Genomic DNA, 27,500 nt, shown 5'->3' on the forward strand with positions numbered 1-27,500 from the left:
ACCACCAGTGTAATGCAGGATTCGAAACAATCTCTTGTCTGGCACAGGATTTATTGAGATATACAGACTCGTGTCTTATTTCCCGCTGCGACGATGCCCGCTGTGTGCCTGGCATGGGGACGCAGCGGGAAACAAACAAGAAGAGGAGGAAAGAGAGTGGGAGGAATGATGAAGGGGGCTGAGAAAGAGGTGAAAGAGGAGAACTGGCACTTAATACCTTCATCTTGACTTACGTACTATTTGGTTCAGTGTTTGAGTCTCTGAGACGTTCACATGAAGCGTCTCGAAGAGCATCATTTACACTACTTATATTAAGTTTATTTATATAAAATAATAAAATCTATTTATGTATGTATAGAAGGATCTAGAGAACTAGTTGAGTATGTCCAGCTCGCCGATGCTTTCCAATATATAGATAATTGATGTAATCCAGCTAATAAGGCTTTTTGTTGGTACCTATTACCTCTAAGCATTTTTACTTTCTGATGGAGTAGCGGAAGTGGATTTCCTGAGCTCCACTATTATCTGGTTATTGTGCTCTCCACCTTTTGGCTTCATTTATGGTCTCCGAAAATATAATCATATCACATTTCTATTCGGCTCGTGGTGTCCTCACGCCTCGCTGCTCCCTCGCGGCCACGTCGCCCTCGTGGTTCGTTAGACTGGTAAGGACGATACGCTACCCTGTATTTAGAAGAAAATAATTCGTATTTTCGCCTGTTTCAAACTACCGCAGTGTGACAGGCATGAAAGAGGATCAGATATTATTTTTTAAACACACACACACACACACACACACACACACACACACACACACACACACACACACACACACATAGGGTGCTGCGAGAGAGCAGGTATCAAATACAGGTGAGACACGGGAGTACAGACAAGTCCCGTTGTTGTGTTTTCATGCTGTGTTGGAGCGAATGATGTATCTTTAAAACAGTTGGAGCAGATGTGAACGTTTGGCGTGACGGTAAGGTCCGTGTAAGCTCGGCGAGGACAGGGAGGTCGATGAGTCGAGATCAGTGGTCAGGGGCGTTACGGGCGAGCTCTGCCTGGATCTTATAAATTTCGAAGAACCTCTTTCTGGCTCGCATTACCTCCGGGGTCTCGGTGACAGGCTTGGGGGCGAGCAGGTTGAGTTTGGAGGGCACGGCAGCTGCATTTGCCACCTTCTTCCTGGTCCACCCGCGAGGTCCCCACACCAACATTCGAGCATCACCGTCCTCGTCTTCCTCCGAGGACGAGGAAGATGATGAGGAGGAGTCTTCGCCTTCCTCACCTTCCCCTGATTCCTCTGATGAAGATGAGTCCTCTCCGTCCTCATCTTCCTCACTAGATGAAGAAGAAGAGGAGTCGCCCTCCACTCCGAACGGATCCTCTTCAGATGAGGAGGAGGAGGAGGAGGAGTCTTCTTCATCAGAGTCTTCCTCATCAGAGTCTTCTTCATCTTCCTCATCAGAGTCCTCCTCCTCATCAGAGTCCTCCTCCTCATCAGAGTCTTCTTCCTCATCCTCGTCCTCCTCGTCAGAGTCTTCCTCTTCTTCATCCTCATCTTCCTCATCAGAATCTTCCTCTTCTTCGTCTTCATCTTCTTCGTCAGAGTCTTCTTCCTCCTCATCCTCATCTTCTTCTTCAGAGTCTTCTTCTTCTTCATCTTCATCTTCGTCATCTTCATCTTCCTCCTCCTCATCTTCATCTTCTTCCTCTTCATCTTCATCTTCCTCTTCTTCATCCTCTTCTTCTTCATCCTCTTCTTCTTCATCCTCTTCTTCTTCTTCTTCTTCTTCATCTTCCTCCTCCTCTTCCTCTTCCTCCTCTTCCTCTTCCTCCTCTTCCTCCTCTTCCTCTTCTTCTTCTTCCTCTTCACCTTCTTCCTCCTCACCCTCTTCACCCTCTTCTTCCTCACCCTCCTCCTCCTCCTCTTCTTCTTCCTCACCCTCACCCTCTTCCTTCTCGAAGTCAGTGAAGTCGTAGTTATCGAAGTCATATTGTCCGACCACCGTCTTGGCGGTAGTTGAGGTACCTCTAGAAGACCCACGGGTGACAGCTGGCTTGGCTACAGGGCGGGAGACTCTGGCAGTGGCGGGCTTGGCAGGGGGTGAGGGAGTCTTTTCAGGTTCAACGGGATCATCTGGTGCCAGCGCGGCCATCCTGAGAGTAGAGAGGAAGTGGTTGTAAAGGGGAAAATTTGGAAGGTGTTGGTTGGTGTTTGGGTGTGTGGAGGAAGGGAAAAAGAAAATTCGTAAGTGTTGCAATATCGTACTTATCACTACTTCTGCTACTACTACTACATCTACTTATACTATTATCATTACTAGTACTACTATTACTTCTTCTACTACTACTACTACTACTACTACTACTACTATTTATTATCATTACTAACAGTGCTGCTACTACTACTACTACTACTACTACTACTACTACTACTACTACTACTACTACTACTACTACTACTGCTGCTGCTACTACTACTACTACTACTACTACTACTACTACTACTACTACTACTACCACCACCACCATTACTACTACTACTACTTCTACTACTACCACTGCTGCTGCTTCTGCTTCTGCTTCTGCTTTTGCTTGTGCTTCTGTTTCTGCCTTTGTTTCTGCCACCACCACCACCACTACTACTACTACTACTACTACTACTACTACTAAAACCCATCTGTACCTACCCATAGGACGTTGGCCATGTCTGCCGTGAGACTATGCCAAATCTCCAATAAAAACAAACTACTCACTGTCCTGTAGTCATAGCATTATAAAAAAATAACGTTCTCAGAACATTCAGAAACCTTAATTAAGTGGTAGATGATATAAATAATTGTCATATACGAAAATAAATTAAGCTACTTCATATACATGGACGGTGATGTGTCATATCAGGTCAGGCGACGTTGCCACTCACGACCCAGGTGGAATTTCCCGGGGAGGTTGGGGGGTGAGTCAGGTCGCCACGCACGTGTCGCTTCACTCCTCCTCTGGTCACTACCATGGAAGGACCCCCTGACGCTTCCCCGTCATACACTGTCTTGCGCAGCCAGACCAAGGAATTCATATTCCGCCTTAATAGATATTTCTTGCAAGAGAAAGCAAATCGGGCAACACTCTTACCTTTAACTCAAGCAAACCACTCAATATATTACTCTGTGTTTCTACTCGTATGTGCACTTATTTGACAAACATGTAAATTACTAGTCTCATTTTCATGTATATAACCAGAATCTTTATTGCATTTAATGTACTATATAGCTGCATAGGTATTTGGATCTCTTCTGACTTCTTTTAGTGAAGTAGAGAACGATCATCACTCCGTTTTCTTTGAAGAAGGTACTGGTAAAGCAGTGGCAACGTCGCACCCAAGAGGAGCCACACCTTGTGGGTAGCTACGGATGAGTTCTATACTACTACTACTACTACTACTACTACTACTACTACTACTACTACTACTACTACTACCACCACCACCACTACTACTACCACTTTTACTTCTAGTGCCACTCCTGTACCTGGCCTGCTTGTCGTAGAGGTTGAAGAATGACTTCCTCGCCTTCTTAACCTCGGGCGTGTAGTCCACCGGCAGGTAGGTCCTGTAGTCACGGAACTGGTTCCCACCTGAGGGACGTGGAAAATAAGAGCGTTAGAACACATGTAACACACACACACACACACACACACACACACACACACACACACACACACACACACACACACACACACATCTATGTATCTCTTTCTTTGTATTTTTGTGTATCTATCTGCCTATCTATATATCTATTTATCCATCTCTGCCTTCTTAACAATTTATATAGCTGTCTGTCTATCAATATAACAAGCAATCTATCTTTCTGCCTATCTGACTGTCTGTCTGTCTATATATATGTATATATGTATGTATGTATGTATGTATGTATGTATGTATGTATATATGTATGTCTCTTTCTATCATGTCTATCTGTCTATGTCCGTGTATCTATCAATCTGTCTGTCTATCAATCTCTCTATTCATCTATTTATCTGTGTATCACTTCATGTTTCCATAATATTGATTGTTAACCTCTTCGTGTTTAGTACTTAACTACCGATCTACTCATCTACCTATCTGCCTATCAACTTTTATTCTATCTGTCCATGACGGGCGTCGTTTATTGATCGTGGCGTGCCTTGACTGTGTGCCTGAGAGTCCGAAGAGGTACAGGAGGCGGGTGGGGGATGCGAAGGGTGGGAAGGAGAGAGGTGAGAGAGGCTAGGGGAGAGAAGCACCGTCCTCAGCTTTAACGCACTCAGTTATTATTACTGGTCGATTAGCTCAGGTCTCCTCCCAAGCGACGGATGGACATGCTTGCTTTGCCTGATCCCTGCTCCCGCTCGATACCCGGATGGCGGCCTCATGTGTATAAGTGATGAAAATTAACTGTCAGATGGGCTACAAGCAAGGAAGGACAGAAGCAAGAGAGAAAGAAAAAAAATGTTAAAAAGAAAAGGTGAAAGAGGAAGAGAAGGATAAGGAAGAGAAGAAACATGAAACGATGTAAGAAGATATGAAGGTAAGAAAAAAAATCTCTGAATAAAATAAGAAGAGAGAATGAAATAAAAGAAAAGCATGAAAAGAAAAACAGTAAACGAAAAAGAAAGACAAATTAAAGAAAGAATTAAGGAAGGAAAAAAAAAACATCGAAAGAAAAGTGGAGAGAAGACTAAAAAAAAGAGATAAAGGGAAAAATAATGTAGGAATGCATGAAGGAAAGAAAAAAAAGGGTATATTTTCTCTAATCCATGATACTCTTGATCAATGTTTGATAAGAAACGACGTAAAAGAAGAATAAACAGCGGGAATCGTGTTAGCCATTCTTAAGCTGATTACGATCATTACTACGATGATTACGATCATTACTACGATAGAGGAGTGTTATATTTGTTTCCTTATTTACTTATATACTTATTCATCTACCAGTTTACTTATTAATTCAATTTCCTGTTTGTTGTTTGCGTTCCAGCTAAGTTACAGTGAAAGTGAATACTTAATAAGCCTCTCGGTCAGCGGCAAGGGAAGTAAAAGTTCAGGTGGAGATAAAATTAATATACTTTCATGGTTTCTTCGTCTGTTTGGTATAGTCTGTCCTCTCTCTCTCTCTCTCTCTCTCTCTCTCTCTCTCTCTCTCTCTCTCTCTCTCTCACCTTCCTCACGCGTGCGTGCAACAAATTCATCCATAAGTGCGCAGAAAGAAAGGTTAGACACACGCACAGACACACACACACACACACACACACACACACACACACACACACACACACACACACACACCACATAAAATACCCGTAATAAACTCAAAGGTAAAGGAAGTGCTCAGCTTAACAAGATCAAACAGCGACGCAGTAATGTTTTGAATTCATTCCCGAGTGACGTGCGTCGTAACGTGACTGCAGTATGTACTTGTTCATGTGACGCCGTACAGCTGCCACTCAGACGGTATCTTCACCTCAATTTCATTCACTTAAGAGGATCACAAAATGCAGGTGCTAGCAGAGACCGAACCAACAATATCCCATTATGTACTTGTGTCTTTTAAGTTATTTCGCCTTTATGGTGAGTTGTGAGGTCATTTTGATTTGCTTGAGACGTTTGTTGGTTGTTAATTCCTTATGTTACGAATTTATTTTTACCGAATGTAAGCTTTTACCATCTTGATTCATCATATTCCTTATTGTATTTGGTAATATTCATTCAAGAAAACTATACGTAGAACCGTATCACGTTTAATACTCTTAGTTTTAAACCTCCATCTTCTCTCAACATCAAGCCGTGGTAAGACCTGTGCTCCCTGTGCTTGGTTGTTGTGCATCTTCCTATGCCTCTGTTCGCCTCTTCATGCAATAGGTGCATGCGTCCTGTGCTTAAGAAAATTTGCACAGGTCCTGAACGCGCCTTTAATATAACTTCTATCTCTAATCTTTCCGATTTATTTTCTTGGGACTGAATTTAAGGTTTAATAGCGATATTCTTTGAGCTTTTTTTTTCTGTACTATGTTATAATATTTAACAAGGAAATGTTATTAATGTGTCATATTTCATATTCTGAGCTCTAACGGTCCCTAGTCTCTCAACTTTACCATAATTACGACTTCTAGTCCTTCCTTCCTCCACCTAGACTCATGGAATCTGAGAAACATATTCTAAGACACCTCTGGTGGCAACTGAATTATTTTCAAAAGGGTCTAGCTGAAAGTAACAACGGAGTTATTTTTCAAGGATGTTTTTACTATTCTAGTAATAGAACAACAAGATTCCTACTGTGTGTATATATATATATATATATATATATATATATATATATATATATATATATATATATATATATATATATATATATATATATATATATATATATAAACACTCTTGAGAACCAGGCTAGTCATCTTAGTACTTTTGAAAACAGTCGTGGTAAGAGAATAATACTCCAGCCACTCACCTCTCCATGTCGTGGCTGCTGCTGCTGCTGTCTGCTGTACTGTTAGGGCGGCTGGCGCTGGGGCCTTGGCTGGGACTTTAGCGGCAGCATAGGCACCGGAGGAGGCATGGTTCGTGGAGTAGGTGTAGGATTTTGCGTTTCCATTATTGTACACTACTGAGAAAGAATGACCGGGTGCTATTCTACCCCAGTTCGCCGCCTGCACTCCCCCTGGTCCCCAACTCTCCGGAGACCATACCGACCCGAGCGCCACCACCAACAGTACCTGAGGGGAAAGATAAAAGGCTGTTAGAGTGGCTTGGGATACGTAAATCAAGGATGACATGGTTAGTTAAGGTTTAAGATGGTATTCAGGTGAGAGAGTAGCTGTGCGATTAGCTTGGCAATCAAGTTAGTTCAGTGCAACATTGAAGAACTCTCATGCTGAAGTAATACAAACGCACACACAAACACACCCGCAACCACCCACATCCTACCTCAATACAGGATGGTGATATAACAGCGAAAAGCAGATAATACTATGAAAAAAGAAAGACCAATAACAATATCCTTGACCTTTTCACTGTAGTTAAGTTACTGAAGACCAAAGTTAGTCACTGCCAGTATAAATAGCTCGAGTATTCTCTCAGTGCGAAAATAGAAGCAGAGTGCAAAATCCATGGGTGTTGTCAGCAGACTCTGAGTGACAAACAGGAGTCTTTGTGATCGAAAACAGGATTGAGGGCGATTTTCTCAAGAGGTTTTGGAAGACAGGAAGGATCGCAGGAGGACAAAGAAGGGTGGAGAGAAGTGTAGGGGCAATATGGAGGTGAAGAGTTATAGCAACAATGCTGAGGGAGGTAATGTTAATAATAATGAAATATAGATTCCCATGAGCCTTCGGGAAAAAGGCAAGGATTGCAGGAAGGGAAGCAAGTGTAAGTGGGAGTGAAGTAGACTATACAATAATAAACAATAGTGATTATAATAATGATAATGACAATAACAGTAATAATCATAACTGTCCTCTGATGCAATCAAAGATGGTTCCAATACTTCCATTGATAAAGTATGATAAGAATTAACAAAAAAATACTGTGCACTTATTTCCCTGTTAATTATAGTCACTTTCACGTTACTTCCACAGGATAACCTTCATAGAGTAACTCCTTCCTTACATCGCTCTTCAGACACCTTGCACACTTCATTATTTTATCTCATTATCCCTTATATGGAACCACAGTCAGAGGGAAACTAGTAATAAAAATAATCTTACTGATCTTGCTGATGATTCAGCACACCCATACATCCCACTCCTACACACATACCCGTGACGCACCCTTTCAACTTCCATTTTCTATTATATTATATCCATCGATTTACTTTTTAACATCCCGTGACATTTGAAGAGCGTTGCTTGGTCGTCTCTGATGGCACGATATATGTAGGTCGCCCCTCCCTCCCTGCCTTCCTGCCTGAGTCCTGTTTCCTTCACCTATAAACCTTTAGCATGAAGGAGGTAAGATCTAGAGTAATTGATGGAAGGACAACGATGATGCACGAGAGAGAGAGAGAGAGAGAGAGAGAGAGAGAGAGTGTGTGTGTGTGTGTGTGTGTGTGTGTGTGTGTGTGTGTGTGTGTGTCATTTACTTACACCTATTCATCACTGAATCCTAAGGCAAGAGTAAATCACATCTGTCGCTTATAAAATTATATATTTTGTCGTGGAATCTGCCTGGAGGGACTTTAATAGATCTTGGTTATCAATCGATGTAACCTTCTTTATTAACGCAGCCCCTCGGGTCCTTCCTTCATCATCTTGAGACCTTTCAATACAGCTACATAGAAAATGAATACCAAACAAATCATTCACGCTCTTCAGACTTGTTATCGCTACCTGCTCAGATCTGCTTGCTTCGGATCCTCCTACACAGACACGACGCAGATGCTCCACTTAAGTCTATCCTGCAGGGTGACCTTTTCCACCTGTGACGGACGGGGCGTGAGCTGCAATAAAGTAACACCTACGCTGCTACGTGTCTTTTCCAACGCATCGCACACATACCCCGGCAACATGAATGTCTGAAGAAATCTAATTGTTATTCTTGTTACTATTTTTTCGTTCCTTTTTCCTCTTTCTCTCTTCCCATATACTCAAGTACACGCAAGTATTGCTCGGAGGAATAACTCATGCAACCAACTCGGCTATTAGTACGTTGCAGTTTCGTCACAAAATACCACAATTGAGGCGAAGGACAGCGGGTGCCACTTTACAAAATGTGTTTGTGTATCAACATATTATTTGTCTTAGCGATCTCCCTGACCTGCATGGAGAAACTGCTTAGAGAGAGAGAGAGAGAGAGAGAGAGAGAGAGAGAGAGAGAGAGAGAGAGAGAGAATAACAGTTCATAAAATCACTATATACAAGTTCTTTAAGTAATTTAGTATGTCACAAACATTTGGTACATTTTATTCCTTTTCATATATTTTATGTTTCTCATTGATTTTTCAAAATGCCTTAAATTAATTAATCAATCAGTCAATCAGAGAATGTAGTGTCATTTAACTCTTTGAGGTATTGCATTTTTTGGTACTATGACTTGTGAAATATGTCACGAAATAAAACGAAAATTTCAACAATGCGGCACAACTTTTGGATGGAATGAAGCCACCCTGTAGTAATTGGTACTTGTGCCGCTCGATGCTCACTGCCTGTCCGCCAAGTGATGTTCGGACAAACCAGGTATAAATCAAACTTTTTTTCTTATTTATCAGTTATGCTCGCATCACTTCCAGTTTTTGTATGATCTGGTCAGCTGACGATGCCCTCTTATCAATTATGTCTAATTATGTAGCTAACCACTATTAAATATTATTTGTCACTACTTTCACATTTCAGTCTCAAAGTAAATATACTTTTACCTACCTTGACTACTAGTTTCTATAAGTATGCAACTTTTTCATGTGTGTGCTATGATCCAGTTTGTACATTATCATCACTTTTCTTTACAATGTCCAAGTGTAAAGGTGGTTCCTGCTTCACGAAATCCATCAATTGAGACTGACGTTAAAATGAAACTGCATCATCCTAAAACTAACATGCAGATTTTTTATTTGAATTCTTGTATTATGATCTGCTTCTTGCGTGATCCTTCCATGATCATGTTTTCTTTTTCCTTCTTTTAGTTCGTTTTCATTAAACACCCTGGCTGAGACTAAAGTTGCACTAGATTTACAAAAACGAAGAAATTTATCGTTCAATTGTTTGTTTTGGTATCTACGTAAGGATGCGATTCATGCATTTTCTATTTTCCTTCAGCTCATTATGGCTTCCTTAAATAAAACGAACTAAGACTGAGGTTTAACTGAATTCATATAGAAACTTTCATGGGGGCACTTCAAGTATATACATGCAATAATGGGATTCCATTTACATTATCCACATTTTTTTTTTCAGTTCGTTCTATCTTTACCAATTCTAACACAATTGCACAGGATATTCGTTAACTTCCACACAACTAAAAGATGTCAGTAATCAAGTAGCTCTAATCCTTTCACTTTCATACTAGGTAATTACCCCCACCACGTACATTCTATAAAATCTTTATAAACATTTACAAGATAATCGTGAATGAAAAGAATGGATTTTGCTATTTTTACCCAACTTAAAGATATTATGTGACTCCAGAACAAATAAAAATGTCTCGGAGTGGATGGTAATACATAAATGAAAGTGTACTAAGCGGCAGTCGAGGGCTAAATTGTTTGGACATAGGCAGGTTTACTTCTCCCACTAAACATCGCCATAACTCAAACATTACGTTCTGTCGCTGTTGGTTCACCCTACTTTGTGTCGTAACAGTGACTTAGTTGTCGTGACCCAATTGTGGATAAGCTGGTAGTGGCAGTACGAATGTTTGTGTGGTGAAGTTGAAGGTAACATTGGAACCCTGTGTGTGTGTGTGTGTGTGTGTGTGTGTGTGTGTGTGTGTGTGTGTGTGTGTGTGTGTGTGTGTGTGTGTGTGTGTGTGTGTGTGTGTGTGTGTGTGTGTGTGTTTGATTTGGCAATGGTGAATAATAGTAGTTTAAGCAGTAGTGGATAAGGAAGAGAGGAAGGGAGGGAGGATGGAAGGAAAAAAGAGGAATGTGGGTAGATGTTAAGTGAAGAAAGGGAGGAAAGAAACGAGATAGAAAACGAAAAAAGACAGGTGGTAAGTAGTAAATATGAGCTGAAGTGAAAGGAAAGGAAGAATGGAGAGAAGGATAGGTGGAAGCACGAAGGGAACACGAGTTCATGAATTATAGTTTATAAGGGACCGTCTCCTTTTCTCCAAACTCACATTATTCACTCCTAATGAAATTCTCCAACCTTGACCTGTATCCTTCGACCTTGTAAAATATTATCGCAAAATGGCAGAGAGAGAGAGAGAGAGAGAGAGAGAGAGAGAGAGAGAGAGAGAGAGAGATGGGTTGGAGGCAGCATGTTGACTACTTCGGGAAACGTCGTAATTCGTAACATACAAACATTATCGTACATCAAACACTTCGTTATCTGGTATATTTTTCCTCATATTAAGTACCATAAGTATTATTCAAGTACTATAACTCCCTCTTCAACTGCTAATAACCAAGTCCATGTTATATAAAACACACCGATAGGTCAATATCTTAGGACAGAACACTGTCTATCGTTTTCTAATCTACCAAGCAAGTAAAGTAGCAGATAAAGAGATTTTACCTGCTTCCGCTGAAATGCTGAAACAGGATTTATGGAAAATGTATCTCGCAGTAACTGGCAGCTCTAGTCTTCAGCTCCTCAGTGGCGTGTAAACATATGTTGACTGGTAGATACATGACCCTTGTTTAACGATATTTCTGGGAACTTTTAGCTTCAAATGGAACGGACAATGTAGGTGGAGAGATAGGAGGAGGAAGAGGAAGAGGAGGAGGAGGAGGAGGAGGAGGATGGTTAAGAGTAGTACACTTTCAGGTAAAACTGGTTATGAATGTAGGGAATTTGGACATTAAGGTTATGCATTTCGAAGACCTTTGTAGTAAAGATCTGTTATTAATGCGTGTTATTGTGCGTCACGGCTACCTTCTGACCACGTGGTCTGCTTCTACCCACTCTCCTCTCTGGATTCTTCTGTTCGCTCCTCCTGTGCCTGCCATGAACTCCAGTAGATCCATATTTGGTAGTAAGTACTGTTAATTTTATTCGTTTACCTTTTAACATGCATTTACCAGTCCTATCAAGATTTAGATAGCCTAAGCGAGGAAGCGAGGGAAGGAGAGTCGGGAAGGAAGAAAGAGAGCTGACTACATTAATTATCATAGTAAAAGGAAGTGGATAATGTTGAAGGTTAGTCACTCAAGTCTGAGATAATATGATAGCATTACCTGTCATCTTTCGGTCCATCTTATTAGTTCATTATGCACTGCTCGACCAGTTAAAAATATCTCAGCTCGTTATGACAGCGGACGTACTAAATATTACGTAGCCAATTGATATCATAAGAAAAAAGAAAGAAAAAGGTAATGGTGGTCAGAAATGAATTACAGCAACAAAATGGAATATGCTAAACCTACATGACGATGCTTGGAATGCGAAATTAATAAGCAGCAGCCAAGGTCAATCATTTCCAGGGAGGCTAATTAGGAAGCTCGCTGATTTCCACGGTTATTTATCACCGTTTCAATCTAAAGGCAGGAGGCAGTGCGACCATTGCCTCATTATACGTTTCTTTATAATTGTTAACTAGAGGAGAGGGTGCTGATGGACTAATTATCGCAGGTAAGAGCATAAGTACTACTAGTGACTGGGCCTCGCGAGGAAATAAGCAAGAGTATGGGGAAATGACGATTGTAGGTAATGTGCATCTCTCTCTCTCTCTCTCTCTCTCTCTCTCTCTCTCTCTCTCTCTCTCTCTCTCTCTCTCTGACAGGGACCTTGGTTATGACAGCTCATCAGTGTGACCCAGTGTCAAGGGTGTAGGTTAGGACGTGACCAGACACTAGCACCTCAAGCACATGTGTGTGTGTGTGTGTGTGGTAAATGCGCAGTGGTTTCCTTTTTAACGGTACCATGAGAGAGAGAGAGAGAGAGAGAGAGAGAGAGAGAGAGAGAGAGAGAATTTAACAAACAAACAAACTAACGAGATAGAAGCAAGTAACCTAGTTTTGCACCAACAATGAACAAATGCAACACAACTGTAGTCTAAACAGGAACCAGATCTTGTTTTACTCATACTCTTGCCATCGACACAAATCTCTTCCTGCATATACGACCTTCAGACTGCTTTGAAAACGAGAGTGGGTGGGACGGAGCTGCTGGGTGGGGCTGGGTTTCTGGGTGGGGCAGGGAGGGCAGGGACAAGTGTTACCAGATTTGAAACACAGCCTCAAGATAAGCAAGTTTTCCTCCTCTTCCTCCTCCTCCTCCTCCGTGCACTCTCTCGCTCTTCACGTGTTTAATTCTCATAAAATTAAACTATCCTTTGCCTGAAGAATATTGTTGGTAGAAACGCAGGTTATTAAATTTTCTTTTTTTATGCACGTTTATGAGAGTAAAGAGGAAAAAAAAAATGTTTAATCTCTTTCTAAGGTTACTGCTAAGGTAACAGTGAATTGAGTAAAGAGTCTGTGCAGGGAGTAAAAAAAATGATAACATAGCATATATTGGGGACGTAATAGTGAAAGAAAACTGTAAACCACTACAGTGCTAAGAGAAATGCCAAGAGTTTGAAGCTACGGGTGAGAGGACGTTTTGAAAGGCATTGTATTTGATAAGATGAGAAAGGAAAGTGAAAGTAAAGAGAGTGAGAAACAGCTAACCAGGTGATGGCAGGGAAAGGACGACATGAGTAACTAGTGCCCTTTAAATGTTAGCGCCATTTTATTTCACCAGTCCCATATACCTCAACATGTGGTTTACTCTCTCTCTCTCTCTCTCTCTCTCTCTCTCTCTCTCTCTCTCTCTCTCTCTCTCTCTCTCTCTCAGACTTAGATTAGTCAGTAGAATACTCGTATTTTAATATCTTCCTTTTTATGATTTTGCAATATGCACCTTGCAGCTTTAGCCTTCAACGCTCGCCGTCACGGTTATGAAAAGACCTCTTAGGGCGGGAGGCGTGAGAATTCTTTTTGTCACTTGTAATGCATATACGAGTCTTATTGCCCTTGGCTTCTATTCTTGCACAATTTTCAAGATTCCACAAGTGTCTCAGCTTCTTTTCTAGTCAATTTATATTAGTAGTGACATACTTAAAGTATTTGTGAAAAGATACGTAAATCCACATTGTATTCAGGTATAAAAGAATCTATATCTTTATTTCCATATCTATCAATGATGACATTACTTTTTATTCATACAAATATCTATATATTCTTATGATCTTCACAGCTACAAATACCTTACGAAAGATCAAAGAAAACATGTGATCAACCTTTCCTATTGTAGCTTTTCACGTAAACACCATATCATCCATCCAATCACACTGCACGCTACCCTCTTCTCTTTGTACTTCTCCCCTTGCGTCACATTCTTCACACCAAGCTCCCCTTCCTGTCACCAAACCACAGCCAGTATGAGTGAAGTGTCGCCAGCACATGCTAGTGTTAACATGTTGCTGCATGGTAATTGATTGACTCTCACGTCGTGTCTAATTTTATATTTTATCGTCGCGTTTCTAGTCTTTTGGTCACTTTTTAGTTCGTATTCATATTATTTTCGCTATTCGTTGCCGTCTTCCATTGATGTGATGCTTTGAGTGCCCCAGCTGAAGTCTCTGAGTGTGTCATCCCTCTATCTCTTCCTTTTCTCTCCCTTCTCACTCCCAGCATGTTTTATTTTAGCGCTCAGATTAATTTCGTTTCACTGTTAAGCTTGTCATCAGCACTTTACGTCCGTGCTCACTTTACTTTAATAGTGGTCTTCCCCGCTCCATTCCATTTTTATCTTCATACCCTTCGTGTACATGTCCCTTTCCTTTCCTACCTTTTTACTCTCTCTCTCTCTCTCTCTCTCTCTCTCTCTCTCTCTCTCTCTCTCTCTCTCTCTCTCTCTCTCTCTCTCTCTCTCTCCTTCCAGTTACTTCTGTTTTCCTTTCCCTTCCTGTTCATAAAGATGAAGTATACCTACAACCGTTTGTTTCCCTTCTCTTACGAGTATCTCCAGTCTTCTTTCTTAATAGTCTTCACAATCTACCTCTTTTTCCTTCCCTTGCCCAGTCTTCCTTCTTTTTTCCTCATCTGTTTTCGTATAGCTCAAGTGTTTTTATCATCTTTTCTTCCTTTATTCTCCTTCTTCTGTATTCAAATTGTAAACATTTTCCGTTTATCTTTCTCCTTTCATGCTTTTAACTTAGTTCTCCTCTCTCCTGCTCTCTCTTTCTCCTCTCTCCTCCTCTCTCTTTCTCCTCTTCCTCCTGTTTTTTTCTCGTTTGTTCTCCTATTTCTTTCGTTTGTTCTTCCAACTTTTATTTTAAACAATTTTCCTGTAGTGTGATCTCTTTTTCTTTATACCGAGAGGTGCATAACACATTCTCTCGCTTCACGGATTGCACGCTGACCTTGCTACACTTCTTTCCTCCGCTCAATAGCAGGGTCGTTCCTTCCGTCCTTTATATCGCTTACCAAAAATACGCTGCACCTGACCGTTGTCGCGCGCCGCTTTTGAAGAGAGTTTGACACAGGATGGATAGTAAATTGAACTTTTGTAACCTTTGAGAGAGAGAGAGAGAGAGAGAGAGAGAGAGAGAGAGAGAGAGAGAGAGAGAGAGAGAGAATAAGGATTAGATGTTTATTTATTCACTCATTTGTTTATTTATTTAGTTGACTGATGAATAGACTGAATAACTGAAACATTGGGACAACGCTGCAGAAACATTGATTAAAATTCTATACAGTATTTAATTAGAAAAGCAACATTTTTTTCTATCCATACCGGCCAGACTTTCCCTCCATTCTACCTATAACAGATAAATGTCCCCTTTAAAGAACGCCAGCCAGCAATAAAGACCACAACTACGGACATTTTCTCATGTTCAACCACCATGCCCTCATCCTGGCACCTGGAAGGCCACATGTGAGATGCGTGACTAAGAGCGACGTTTTTACTGCTATTTGTTATATTTTCACCTCCTTCTCTCCTTGCAATCACTCCTCGGGTCATTGTTTCAGTGATCGTTAAAGTTGCTTGGCTGGGAGAGAGACAGTGAGAGCAGAGGGAGAGGACGAGGGAGTACTGGTGGTTTGCGTCATGCTGAGGAACAACGGGAATGAGGTTATCAAGTAGGTATGCTAGCTAGAGGTTATGAGAGGCAACGAATAGCAGCTTCATGTCTTAACAACACTCCAGCACTTCCCCCTTTCCCGATAACAGCACATTACTGTCACGCCCAGGACGGGAATTTCCCCTTCAACTGTTTATGTGTCATACTAACAGCCACACCCTACCTCAGTACCTCACCTTATAGTCTGCCTGAAACCTATTCACCGCTATCCCGGGCTCTATCTTGTCCTAGCTCCCCGTTAAGTCGTAACCTGTTTACTCTCTGACATGTGTTGGTAAACATTTGTGTACCTTCCATCACCACCACCACCACCACCACCACCACGGTTCTCCCTTGCTGCTGCATTCGAAGTAATTAATGTTTTCGCGTCCCGTCGACGAAAATACAGGACGATCTTTCCCCCTTCAATTACCGGGCGTCTCTTGAGGCTGGATGCAATCACGCATGCAGGTGATCGAACGTGTCCTTGGGAGATATGTACGGACACACGGACAAAGAAAACAAGACTGGTGTATAGAGGGAAGGTGCCGGAGAGAGAGAGAGAGAGAGAGAGAGAGAGAGAGGGTGTGTTCAAAGGCGTGACGGTGGTCTGATACAGAAAAATGACCGCGGAAGGAGTGGGAAAAAAAAAAAAAACAGGGTGGGGCGAAGTTTTTGCGACTGACCCACATCCTCTATTGCTTAGGGGCTTCAAGGAGTGTAGGAGGCGGATCGGACCCCTTGCCATCGCCTCAGCACACCAAGAAAGGAGTGGAGTCTTATGCCCCTCGTTACGGGTTTACTTTATAGGGTGAAGTGGAAGGTATTGCTGGTTTATGTTTTACTGTCTCTCCATGGTGACGTGTGGTGAGTTAAGGGGAGGAAGGGCGAGTACCGGGAGAGTGTCGTTGGAAGAGTAAGGAAAAGAGATTGGAGTAGGAATAACAACTGTGCGGGATACAAGTTTAATTTCTTTTTATAGAATAGTAGAGTGGGAGGGCACAGGAACAAAACAAGTGGGATTTTCAAAATGAATATGGGAACGGTATTGATGTTGGAGGAGGAGGGGGGGTGAGGGATATGGAAAGATCATAAAAGAGATGGGGGAGAAAACGTGTAGGTGTTGGAAGATAGGGAAGTAGTAGTGGAAAAGGTGAGGGAGTCAAACCAGGGAATTAGAGAGGTATGGAAAGGCAACGGAAAGAGTGAGTGATGAAATATGGATATAGAAAAACAGTTGAAGAGGAAATGAAATAGAAAGTGTAATTTTGGTGCACTGGTTTGGATTAGATAAGGAAAGGATTAAAGTATAACTGAACTAAGGGAAAATATTTACTGTACAAGGAAGACTAGTATGAGGTGGAGTAAGAAACTTGATAGACAGATTATAGTTCGAGATTAGACAGGATAAAGGAGTAAAGATAAAGGCATATAAGGAAACTCGTGCAAGACAGCGGGATAGTGCTGATGTGGAGTGAGGGGTTTAGGATGGCCATGGGCGTTGGAGGATGTCAAGCAAAGGGTGGTGGATGGCCCTGGTGGTGATACAGCCCGTGATAATGTTGGGTAATGTACTGCACTGCAAGGTCCGGCTGTGGTCCACGAACTTTTGAGAGAAAAAAAAAGAGGGAAAAATACAGGTAGGGAGATGAGAGAGAAGCAGCGGAATAGAACGAGAGAAGAGAGAGGAAGATACATGACCAGGATTTGGATGAAAAAGAGAAAGAGAGAGAGAGAGAGAGAGAGAGAGAGAGAGAGAGAGAGAGAGAGAGAGAGAGAGAGAGAGAGAAAAGGGTGGAGGAGCAATAATAAAATGTACAAGAATCCACTGAAGGGAGACTGACAAGGATGCATGTTTAATGGGAATGGGTGACATTTCTATAAGGTGATAAAGAAGATAAGGGTGACAGGATGACAAAGATATAGTGAGTAAGGATGACAGGATGGTAAAGATTTAATAAGGTTGACTGAATTTAGTGAATAAGGTATGACAAAGATTTAGTGAGCAAAAATAATAAGACAACGACGGAGAGTTATGGGGAAGAGAAGACAGACAGGGTGAGAGGAGTGAACTAAGAGATAGACAGCACGATGTGGTGGAGGACGTCATGGTATTAGGGTGGGAATAACGACTAGAAAACAGATACTGATAATTAACCCCTTCAGTACCGTGAACGAGTTTTCCTATTCCTTCTGGTTACTATTTGGCGATTTTGTACAACTTCACAAACTTATATGGAAGATTAAAATAGTGAAGACTGTGTCTATTAATCTTCTGACCTCCATAGACCCTTCCTAATGGCAATAAAATCGCCTAATCACACCCAAACCTCAAGGTAAAACTGCGTCCCAGTACTAAAGGGATTAAACTTTCATGGTGATTCGATAGGGTGATTAGGGTGAGCTAGGGAGATGAAGATAAAATGGTGTATAAAGACAAATAGAGGAAACGACCTGGACAAAATATATTCAAGGTGATAAAGTGGTGGAGACAAGATAAGAGTGATTAATATGAAGAGAGGAGTACGAGAGAGTGTTTAGCTATAATTTGAAGGCACGCTCCTCTCCCCAACAACAAAAAAAGGGAGCTAGGTAAGATATTCGTGATGAAACCAAAATTAGGATGGAGAGAGGAAAAACAGAGGAAGAGAAGACAAAACAAAAAGAATTTAACCCCTTCAGTACTGGAACACATTTTTACCTTGAGATTTGTGTATCACTAGACCATTTTATTGACATTAGGAGGGTCTATGGTGGTCGGAAGATTAATGGCTACAGTCTTCACTATTCTAATCCCCCACATGAGTTTCTGAAGCTCCATAACATCACCAAATAGTAAGCAGAATGAATATGGAAACGCATCATGGTACTGAAGGGGTTAACAAGTCATATTCGTGATGTGAAATAGGTGAAGACAAGATTTAAAACCAAGGTGAGGTAAGAGTGAGGGTGTATGATGATGATGATGTGTGTGTGTGTGTGTGTGTGTGTGTGTGTGTGTGTGTGCGTGTCGGTCAGCGTGCGTGTGTGTTTGGGTGAGGTGTGGCCGTGTGGAAGGAAGGAGGCGGTCATGCGCTACCCGATCCCTGAACTTTAGACGGGATAGCAAACGGAAAAAAAAAGTTGAGTCGTGTCACTGTTGGCTGCGGCGATCAAGAGAAGGCGAGTCCCGCGTGCCGGAGTGGGTCAGCCAAGGTCAGTCAGTATAGGCTGGTGGTGGAAAGGTGATGTTGTTGTTGTTGGTGTGGGTGTGGGTGTGTTGGGGGGTGGTGGTAGTGGTGGTGGTGTGTGTGCGTGCGTTTTGTTGTTTGTTAGTTTGTTTATTTGTTTATTATTTTATTATTTACTTTCCTTTTCGTTAGTGGCGTTTTTCTTATTCTTGTTCTCTCCTCCTCCTCTTCCTCCTTCTCGCCTTCTTTCACTCTTCTTTTGCGTTAGTGTTGTCTCTTCCTTATGTGTTTTTCCTTTTACAGGCTTGTTTCCGCCTTTTTGCCTTTTACTCACTCTTTCCTTCTCCTCCGTCTCCTCATTTACCTTCTTTTCCTCATCACACACTAACAAGTCTCATGTTAATTAGGGTAATGTAGTTCTATGTCCTCTTCCTCCTCCTCCTCCTCCTCCTCCTCCTCCTCCTCCTCCTCCTCCTCCTCCTCCTCCTCCTCTTCTTCTTCTTCTTCCTCCTCCTCCTCCTCCTCCTCCTCCTCCTCCTCCTCCTCCTCCTCCTCCTCCTCCTCTCCTCCTCCTCCTCCTCCTCTTCTTCTTCCTCCTCTTCTTCCTCCTCCTCCTCCTCCTCCTCCTCCTCCTCCTCCTCCTCCTCCTCATGGGTATAGCGACCTATTGGCCGTTATTGTTTCTTACAATGAGTCTTGCAATTACCTGCAGTTTTCTTTATTACCCTAACCTTCTGGTCTCCTTTTTCCTTAAGTTCCCAATGCTATTTTCAGTTTCACAGTCTATTGCTGCGTGTTGAGCTGTGTTGTGTGTGTGTGTGTGTGTGTGTGTGTGTGTGTGTGTGTGTGTGTGTGTGTGTGTGTGTGTGTGTGTGTGTGTGTGTGTGTGTGTGTGTGTGTGTGTGTGTGTGTGCGTGCGCGTTATTTTTTCTTCATCAGCTGTTATCAATAGAAATATTCTGCATTTCACCTTTCGTGTTCCTAATTAGCTGCAATGATTTTTTTCTTGTGATTGTTTCTTCATACTGCTCTATAAACTTTCAAATAGCTGGGCGAGAGTTTAGTGGATATAAGAACAAATATCACACCACCCTTGCCTCACGGAAGCTTCTCCTGCCTCCACCCAGTTGCACAAACACGTCCAGATTTACCCTCACAAAACTTCAGAAGCTCCGTAACCTTTGCAGGCCGAGATATGCGTCCCCGGAGCAACCCTGGCCGCCCGCACTCCTGTTTCAGACGCTTTGTCGTAATTGTGGCGCTGCGAGGCGTATGTATGTTCAGCAAGGTTCAGTTTATTTCGTCCAAGTTTTGCTCGTCAGCGTTCTTAAAGGAAACCTGCTCTTATGTTTTTGTCCGGCATCATGATTTTTCTCTTTGTTTCTCTTACTCTTTGATGTCTTATGAATCATATGTTGAATTAAGAAAGGGATTTTACCGCACCTAAAGGGCGTGTGGTCGCAACACGTGAGTCACGAAGATAATTCTGGACGGCGTGCTTGCCCAGGGGTAACATAGATAACTCAACAAACTGCAAGGCCTCGCCACAGCCACCGCACCAACCCAGGCCACCAGGCGACCACTCTCACTATCACTGGACAAGGCCGCCATCGTCTTGACAAGTGGCGTGGCAGATCTAAGGAAACTGACTCCAATTTCATGATGACATAAGAGACGTTTGTCTTTCCCTGGTGCAGTGATCTCCGCCAGTCACCCTATACCATCTGTCCGCCCTCCTTCCTGTCCGCCTCCCCTTTCCTCGTCTCTTCTCCATTCCTGCTGCTTCCTCTCTTTACTATTGGGTGTTCTGTTCCTCTCAATCTCTATCCACACTTCGTGACCTACATCATTTGCCAAACTAACTTTTCTATCCCTCTTTTCCAGCGCCCTACTTCACCTTGTCCCCTTCTGATCCCCCTTCACTGTCTCCACCTTCTGCACCACCACGCCCAGTGTCTCCCACTCCCCTTCCTCTTCCATTTGATGTTTGCACACGCCTTTTATCACCCCGCCCATCCACCGTACCACCTGGTCCTCCTCCCTTCCCCCTCCCTGCTGGCCCTGACCCCACCCACCTTCTGTCGTGCAAGTGACCATTTGGGAAGGATTAGGAGATTAGGAGAACGAGGACTATTGCCGGAAAGAGGAGAAATGTGATTAAGGAGATTAGAAGAGAAGGAAAAGAATGGAGGAGACTGTTAGAGAAAGAGATGGTAGAGGAAGGGAAAAGAAAGAAAACAGAGGAGGAAGAGGAGAATAAGATGAAAGGGAATAATTAGGAAGGAGAATGATGAAGGAATGTGGAGTAGGAGGAAAAGGAGGAGAAGGAATTGGTGTAGGTGGGTGGGAAAATGAAAATGAAAAGACTGAACGGGAAATGAAAGAATAAAAGAAAAGGCGAGCGAAGCAGAAGAAAGAGGAAAAGGAGAGCAAAATAAAAAAAGAGAAGGCGGAAGACAAAAATAATAAAGAAGAAATTAAAAAGAAAAAAGAAACTCACGTCTTGAAAATAAAATAGCGACAAATTCATATGACAAGTAAGGAGAGAGTGTTGGGGCGTTCCAAATATCCACGCCGCCTCAGTGCCTTCAGTTCAGACTCTAACATGCCCTCTCTTGTACCAGGAAGGCGGCAATCACTTGTGTGTGTGTGTGTGAGAGAGATTGTCGGGAACGAAGCAGCAATTAATGGAGGAGATAGCGTGGTTTCAACTACCGAGAAGGAACGACGGGGTGAATAGAAGATAGGAAGGAAGGAGGAAACAGACAGAAAGTAAAGCAATGTAAAGAAAGGAAGAATAAAAGACCGAGAAAAAGAAGAGAAACAAAGAAGAAAGCTATAGTGAAGGAAAGAAGAAAAGCGTAAAATATTACAAAACAGACGAAAGACAGGAATGAAAAGCCAGAAAAGAAAAGAACTCGAGAGGAAAAGATTAAATTTGCCTTCTCTTACCCAACAGTCGCTCGGAAATGTGCCCCGCCCTTTGCTCCAGCCCCTCCCTTTTATGTCCTTCCTATACTCCTCCTCCTCCTCCTCCTCCTCCTCCTCTCCCTCTCTCCCTCCCTCCCTCCCTCCTTCCCTCTTTTTGCCTCCCTCCCTGCCTGACGTTGCCTTCGGGGAGGTCGTCTGGTTTGCGGTAGATGCTCAGGAAACTCTCCCTTTCTTCTCAGTGCACGTGTTTGTAATCTTATTTGACACCGCGTGGTTTTGTTTCAGAATTGGTTGTGATCTTTTTAATCACTTCAGTGCCATGACACGTTTCATGTTCATTTTGGTTACTATTAGGTGATTTTATACAGCTTCAGAAATTTATGAGGGGGATTAAGATAGTGAAGACAGTAGCCATTAATCTTCTGACCTCCATAAACCTTTCCTACTGTAAATAAAATCGTCTAATCATGCCCAAAAACTCATGGTAAAAATGCGTCCCAGTACTGAAGGGGATAATTGTATGAGGTTTTCAGCTTTTATTTTTTGTTGATTTATTTAGTTTCCTCTCGTTTTTTGGCTTTCTTTTGAGTTAAGTGTTGTTTTAATGAATGGATGCAATATTGAGGGTTTGTGTTTGTGTATTTAATTGTATGAGGTTTATAGTGTGTGTGTGTGTGTGTGTGTGTGTGTGTGTGTGTGTGTGTGTGTGTGTGTGTGTGTGTGTGTGTGTGTGTGTGTGTGTGTGTGTTTCGTGGGATTTCCGTTGTACACACACACACACACACACACACACACACACACACACACACACACGTACGTCCAGACACGCATGGCGCTCATCACCTCTCACCCTTACTCAGCCTCACGTACACGATTACTTGATCCGTATATAATAACCTTCTGTAACATGACATCATCACCACATTACTACCGCTACACCGTTACCAACCCCACCACCACCACCACCACCACCACCACCACCACGACCATCACCTCCACAAAAAACCACCACCACCACCACCACCACCTTCCTTCCCTATTACCTCACCCCTGCCACGTTCATTATCATTACCCTTCCTCCCACCACTATGAAGTCCCTAATCACCTGCCCCACTCTTTCACCATTATTAGCTCACCTAAACTTAATTAACGAGGGACAAGCAGCCAAAACTAATAGCTCCTCTTTTCCCGTTTGGTGGTCAGTGTTTGTTAAGTAAGTTTTGTGGGTCACTTGAGCTTATTAGCGCTGGATATGTGGTAGCCGTGAACTGGGGTGACGCAGGGTAGCAATGTGGCTTAGTGGATCTATGTTGATTCTAGTTGACTTCAGGATGACTTCAGGTTATTTGGTTTGACTCGAAGTGACCTTTTTGAGTTTGGTTTACTGAAGGTGTCTTTTTGAAACGGACTCGGCAATATTGAAATGAAATGTTTCTTTTGCAAATATGTAAAAGCAACATATGAAGTTTATTATTCATTTGAAATAGCATCAGTGGTAGTAGTAGTAGTAGTAGTAGTAGTAGTAGTAGTAGTAGTAGTAATAGTAATAGTAGTAGTAGTTGTTATTATTGTTGTTGTAGCACTAGAAGCAATAATAATAGTGACTTTAGTGGTAGTGGTGGTACAATTAATAAGAGTGATTGTTATTTCAGACTATTACACTTTTCCAATTTGCCATGCACACACCTAACTCACTGCCGCCTCCCTTATAAGGCGCCGCTAGCAGGTGTCACGCTCCGGTGATTCATTATGGAAGGTGACCGAGCACTGACATACTCCTGGTTGTTGCTATCATTAACATATTTTTTTCTCTACGAGTATTACTATTTTTTCTCATCAGTTATTGAACAATTCCACATTGCAATTTCCAGCCAGGCAAGCGGGTCAGGTGTTCTTGTCGAGAAATGCGGTGAAATACAATACAAGGTAGGCAAAACAAATGTACAGATGTTGCTTTGCGGGAATTGTGTGCGCGGTGTTAAATGTTAATTCCTACCAGCGGCCAACCTTGTTCACTCTCCGCCCTTCAGTATTTCTTCCGCGACTCTGACTACTCCACGCGATTCTCTCTCTTAGTCGCAACGGTGGAAGTGAGGCCCGCTTTCTGAAGCAACTATTTACAATGAATTCGGAGATGATTAGTCTGGTTTTAGCGGTCAATAATGTAGATGTCACGTTTATTTATTACAAGAACCGTAGAAACACCCTTAATTTAACCCCTTCAATACTGAGACACATTTTTACCATGAGTTTTGTGTAAGATTAGACGATTGTACTGATGTTAGAAAGGATCTATGTGAATAGAAAAAAAATAATGACCAGTCTTCACTATTTTAATCCCCCACATAAGTTTCTGAAGCTGTATAAAATCACCAAATAGTAAGTAGAATAAATATGAAGACTTGTCGTGGTACTGAAGGGGTTAACATAAAGGCTTTTGAATGCAGTGGTGGTATGGCGTGGATGTGTTTCAGAATCTGGTAATGAAAGTAAAGTGAACTGCATCTGGAACTGGTTTTGCTCATTAAGAATACATGAAACATTTACTGCACTGCAACATATCAGCGCATGCAAATTAGCTTGTCTTTGCATGAGTCTTCCTAATTAACGGTGGAAATGCATGTATTCCGGCATTGGCTTTACTTCGCCTCACCCGTTGCTAAAGGCAAACGTGTGCACGAGTTTCATGTTACAGTAATAATGTTAACTTTTTTAGTTTTGTAGTTTTTTTCCCATAATTATGGATAAGTTCTCAGACAGATTTGTACTCTACAGTGTTCTAGATAGTTCTACAACCTCTCTCTCTCTCTCTCTCTCTCTCTCTCTCTCTCTCTCTCTCTCTCTCTCTCTCTCTCTCTCTCTCTCTCTCTCTCTCTCTCTCTCTCTCTCTCTCTCTCTCTCTCTCTCTCTCTCTCTCTCTCTCTCTCTCTCTCTCTCTCTCTCTCTCTCTCTCTCTCTCTCTCTCTCTCTCTCTCTCTCTCTCTCTCTCTCTCTCTCTCTCTCTTTCCTGAAAATATATTTTCATAAAAAAGAAAAGAAAACGAATAGCATAAAGAGTGAGAAAACTAGAGAGTGAATGTGTGTGTGTGTGTGTGTGTGTGTGTGTGTGTGTGTGTGTGTGTGTGTGTGTGTGTGTGTGTAGTGCAATATCTTGGCGGTTTCTCCACTCTGCCACTTGCATTATTGTCTTTTCTTTAATTTCGTCTCCCTCAATCTAAGCCTCATTCGTAATTCCTTCCTTTTATTCCTCACTTTATCTTCCTTATTTTTCCTCCTACGCTTCATTATTCATTGACATCACCTCCTTTTTCCTCTCTTCCCTTTTATTCCTCTCACCACTCGTCCCTCTCTAGTCTCCCTCATTAGTTTACCACCCTCACGTCTCCCTCATCTATTTTGTCCCTCTTGCATCTCATCCCTCATCTTTTGGTCCTCTCATTTCTTGTACCTCTTACCGTTTCTTCCTCACACACGCACCCGTTTTCTCTCTCCCTCCTGTCAATTCTGCAGCGTCGTGAAACAGCAAAGGTTAAGCTATACAGTAAACTATTTTTTGTCCCTCTTTCTCCCTACCTCTTTCTTATTCTCCTCCATTCTCCGCCTGAACTACTAAATGTGTCTCTTATCTGTCTTTTCATTATTTTCTTCCTTCTCTCTCTACAATGAGGTAGGTATCTAAATTAAGACCAACGTATTAGAGAGAAAGAGAGAGAGAGAGAGAGAGAGAGAGAGAGAGAGAGAGAGAGAGAGAGATTACACCACCTACACACACACACACACACACACACACACACACGCCACTCCCACACGCACACGTCAGTCTCCCTCCCAAACAGAATATAACTCATTCATATATTTAGCTCTTATTGCTATTTTTACTCTTCTATCTTTTCTACTTCCTCTCCTCTGTTACGCTATACCCTGCAGTGTTGAGTGCAATATCAGGGAACTAGTGAGAGAGAGAGAGAGAGAGAGAGAGAGAGAGAGAGAGAGAGAGAGAGAGAGAGAGAGAGAGAGAGAGAGAGAGAGAGAGAGAGAGAGAGAGAGAGAGAGAGAGAGAGAGAGAGAGAGAGAGAGAGAGAGAGAGAGAGAGAGAGAGAGAGATGTTATCCTTAGTTATATAAGATAAGAAATATGAGAGAAAATAAAAATAGAAGACGAAATATATAATAATGAAGTAGACAGTGCAAGGTGTATCTTTGAGAGTGACGAGATTAGTGAGTGGGTGAGGAGATGAGAAGTATTCGTGTGTAAAGATTATGTTTCCGAAAAAAAAGCAAAACAAAATGATAAAGGAGTAGAAAGGCAAAAATGAGAAGAAAACTTGAGAAATTATGAAAAACTGAAAATAAACTGATGTCGTGGATGTGTTTCTGAGGGTAGAGAGAATAAGCGAGTAGTGAAATAAGAAGTATTCGTGTCTGTCTTGATCTTATACCTTATCTTTATATTTTTTCCTGCTCTCGGTAGACATCGAAACAGTTGATCATCAGTGTCTTCCTTACTGTGTCTTCCATATCAACTGTTACACTCATCACCATGTCGCTCCTGCACTTTCTTTTTATCATTTCTCCTCGTACCTGTTTTTTTTTTTTCTCTTTGTATTATATCCTGTAGCGCCTGTAGGGCTACTTGAAGAGTATAGGAAGCTCTGTCCAGCTTCCACGCATTAGCGGCGCAGGCAATTTTATTTATAGTGGTACCTCATATTAAGGCCTATATCACCACCCAAGTGCATTTTTGGTGTAAGGCAATTACACCTCTACCTAGAACCTGGGTATCATGGTGACATGCAGGTAACTTTACACCACTCGACAAATGACAATGTTTCGAGACAGAACGTAGTGGATTTGAACCTATGCATGGACGTCTGCCCGATCCCCACGCTCACCATCTTATCCACTATTCCACCGCCTCCACTTGCAGGGTTCATCTCTTATCCATCCTAGTATGCAATCCTCATTTCACCTCCTCCTCATCATCCTCCCTAGTGTGATGGAAATATGCAGTGAGAAAATTTAATTAAATATATGGTATTGGAGATAAATAAAACATGAATGTGAGAGAGAGAGAGAGAGAGAGAGAGAGAGAGAGAGAGAGAGAGAGAGAGAGAGAGAGAGAGAGAGAGATTTAACGGCAAACAGTAATGGAAGTTTTCGGTGGTTACTGGTGAATGAGATTATGGAAGCACTAGAGGAGAACAAGGAGGCGGGGAAGGAGGTATTGCTAATGGTAAAGTGTTTTCGGTAGTGGTGCTGGTAGTGGTAGTAACGCTGACGGTAAAGAAGTGGAGGGCACAAGTAGGAGGCAAGTATTGGCAACAAATATGAAATGAGAGAGAGAGAGAGAGAAAAAAAAAACGAATAAGGAGAAGAAACAAAAAAAATAATAAGATGAAAAGACCTGATAAAGGTATAGTAAATAAGTAAAGAGAAAAAAAAAGAAATAGGGAGAAGAAAGAAAAAGGAGGGAAAAAGAAAAAAATATATAGTTGAAGTTCACAATTCCTAACTTTCTTCCACCATCATCACCATCACCATCACCACCATCACCCACATACCCCATCCCTATTGCTCCTGAAATCAATAATCTTGTTTTCCTCGCCAAGAATTTAGTTTTGTCTTGAGGGACGGGAGGAGGAGGAGGAGGCGGAGGAGGAG

The 27,500-nt window shown here is 42.1% G+C and overlaps 1 protein-coding gene across 1 annotated transcript in view; it reads right to left on the minus strand.

The window, feature by feature from the left end:
- Positions 1 to 34: 34 nt before the first annotated feature.
- Positions 35 to 27,500, minus strand: part of LOC123518712 (nucleolin-like) — a 32,524-nt gene continuing 5,058 nt past the window's right edge. The window contains exons 2-5 of the mRNA XM_045279712.1: positions 6,489 to 6,753; positions 3,528 to 3,633; positions 1,836 to 2,160; positions 35 to 1,571 (exon numbers count right to left, since the gene is read on the minus strand). Of these exons, the coding sequence (XP_045135647.1) occupies positions 1,029 to 1,571; positions 1,836 to 2,160; positions 3,528 to 3,633; positions 6,489 to 6,753 (1,239 nt within the window). The 3' untranslated portion in view covers positions 35 to 1,028. The remainder of the gene's footprint in view (positions 1,572 to 1,835; positions 2,161 to 3,527; positions 3,634 to 6,488; positions 6,754 to 27,500) is intronic.

The sequence above is a fragment of the Portunus trituberculatus genome, chromosome 44 (genome assembly GCF_017591435.1).
Source record: "Portunus trituberculatus isolate SZX2019 chromosome 44, ASM1759143v1, whole genome shotgun sequence".
Taxonomy (NCBI): Eukaryota; Metazoa; Arthropoda; class Malacostraca; order Decapoda; family Portunidae; genus Portunus; species Portunus trituberculatus.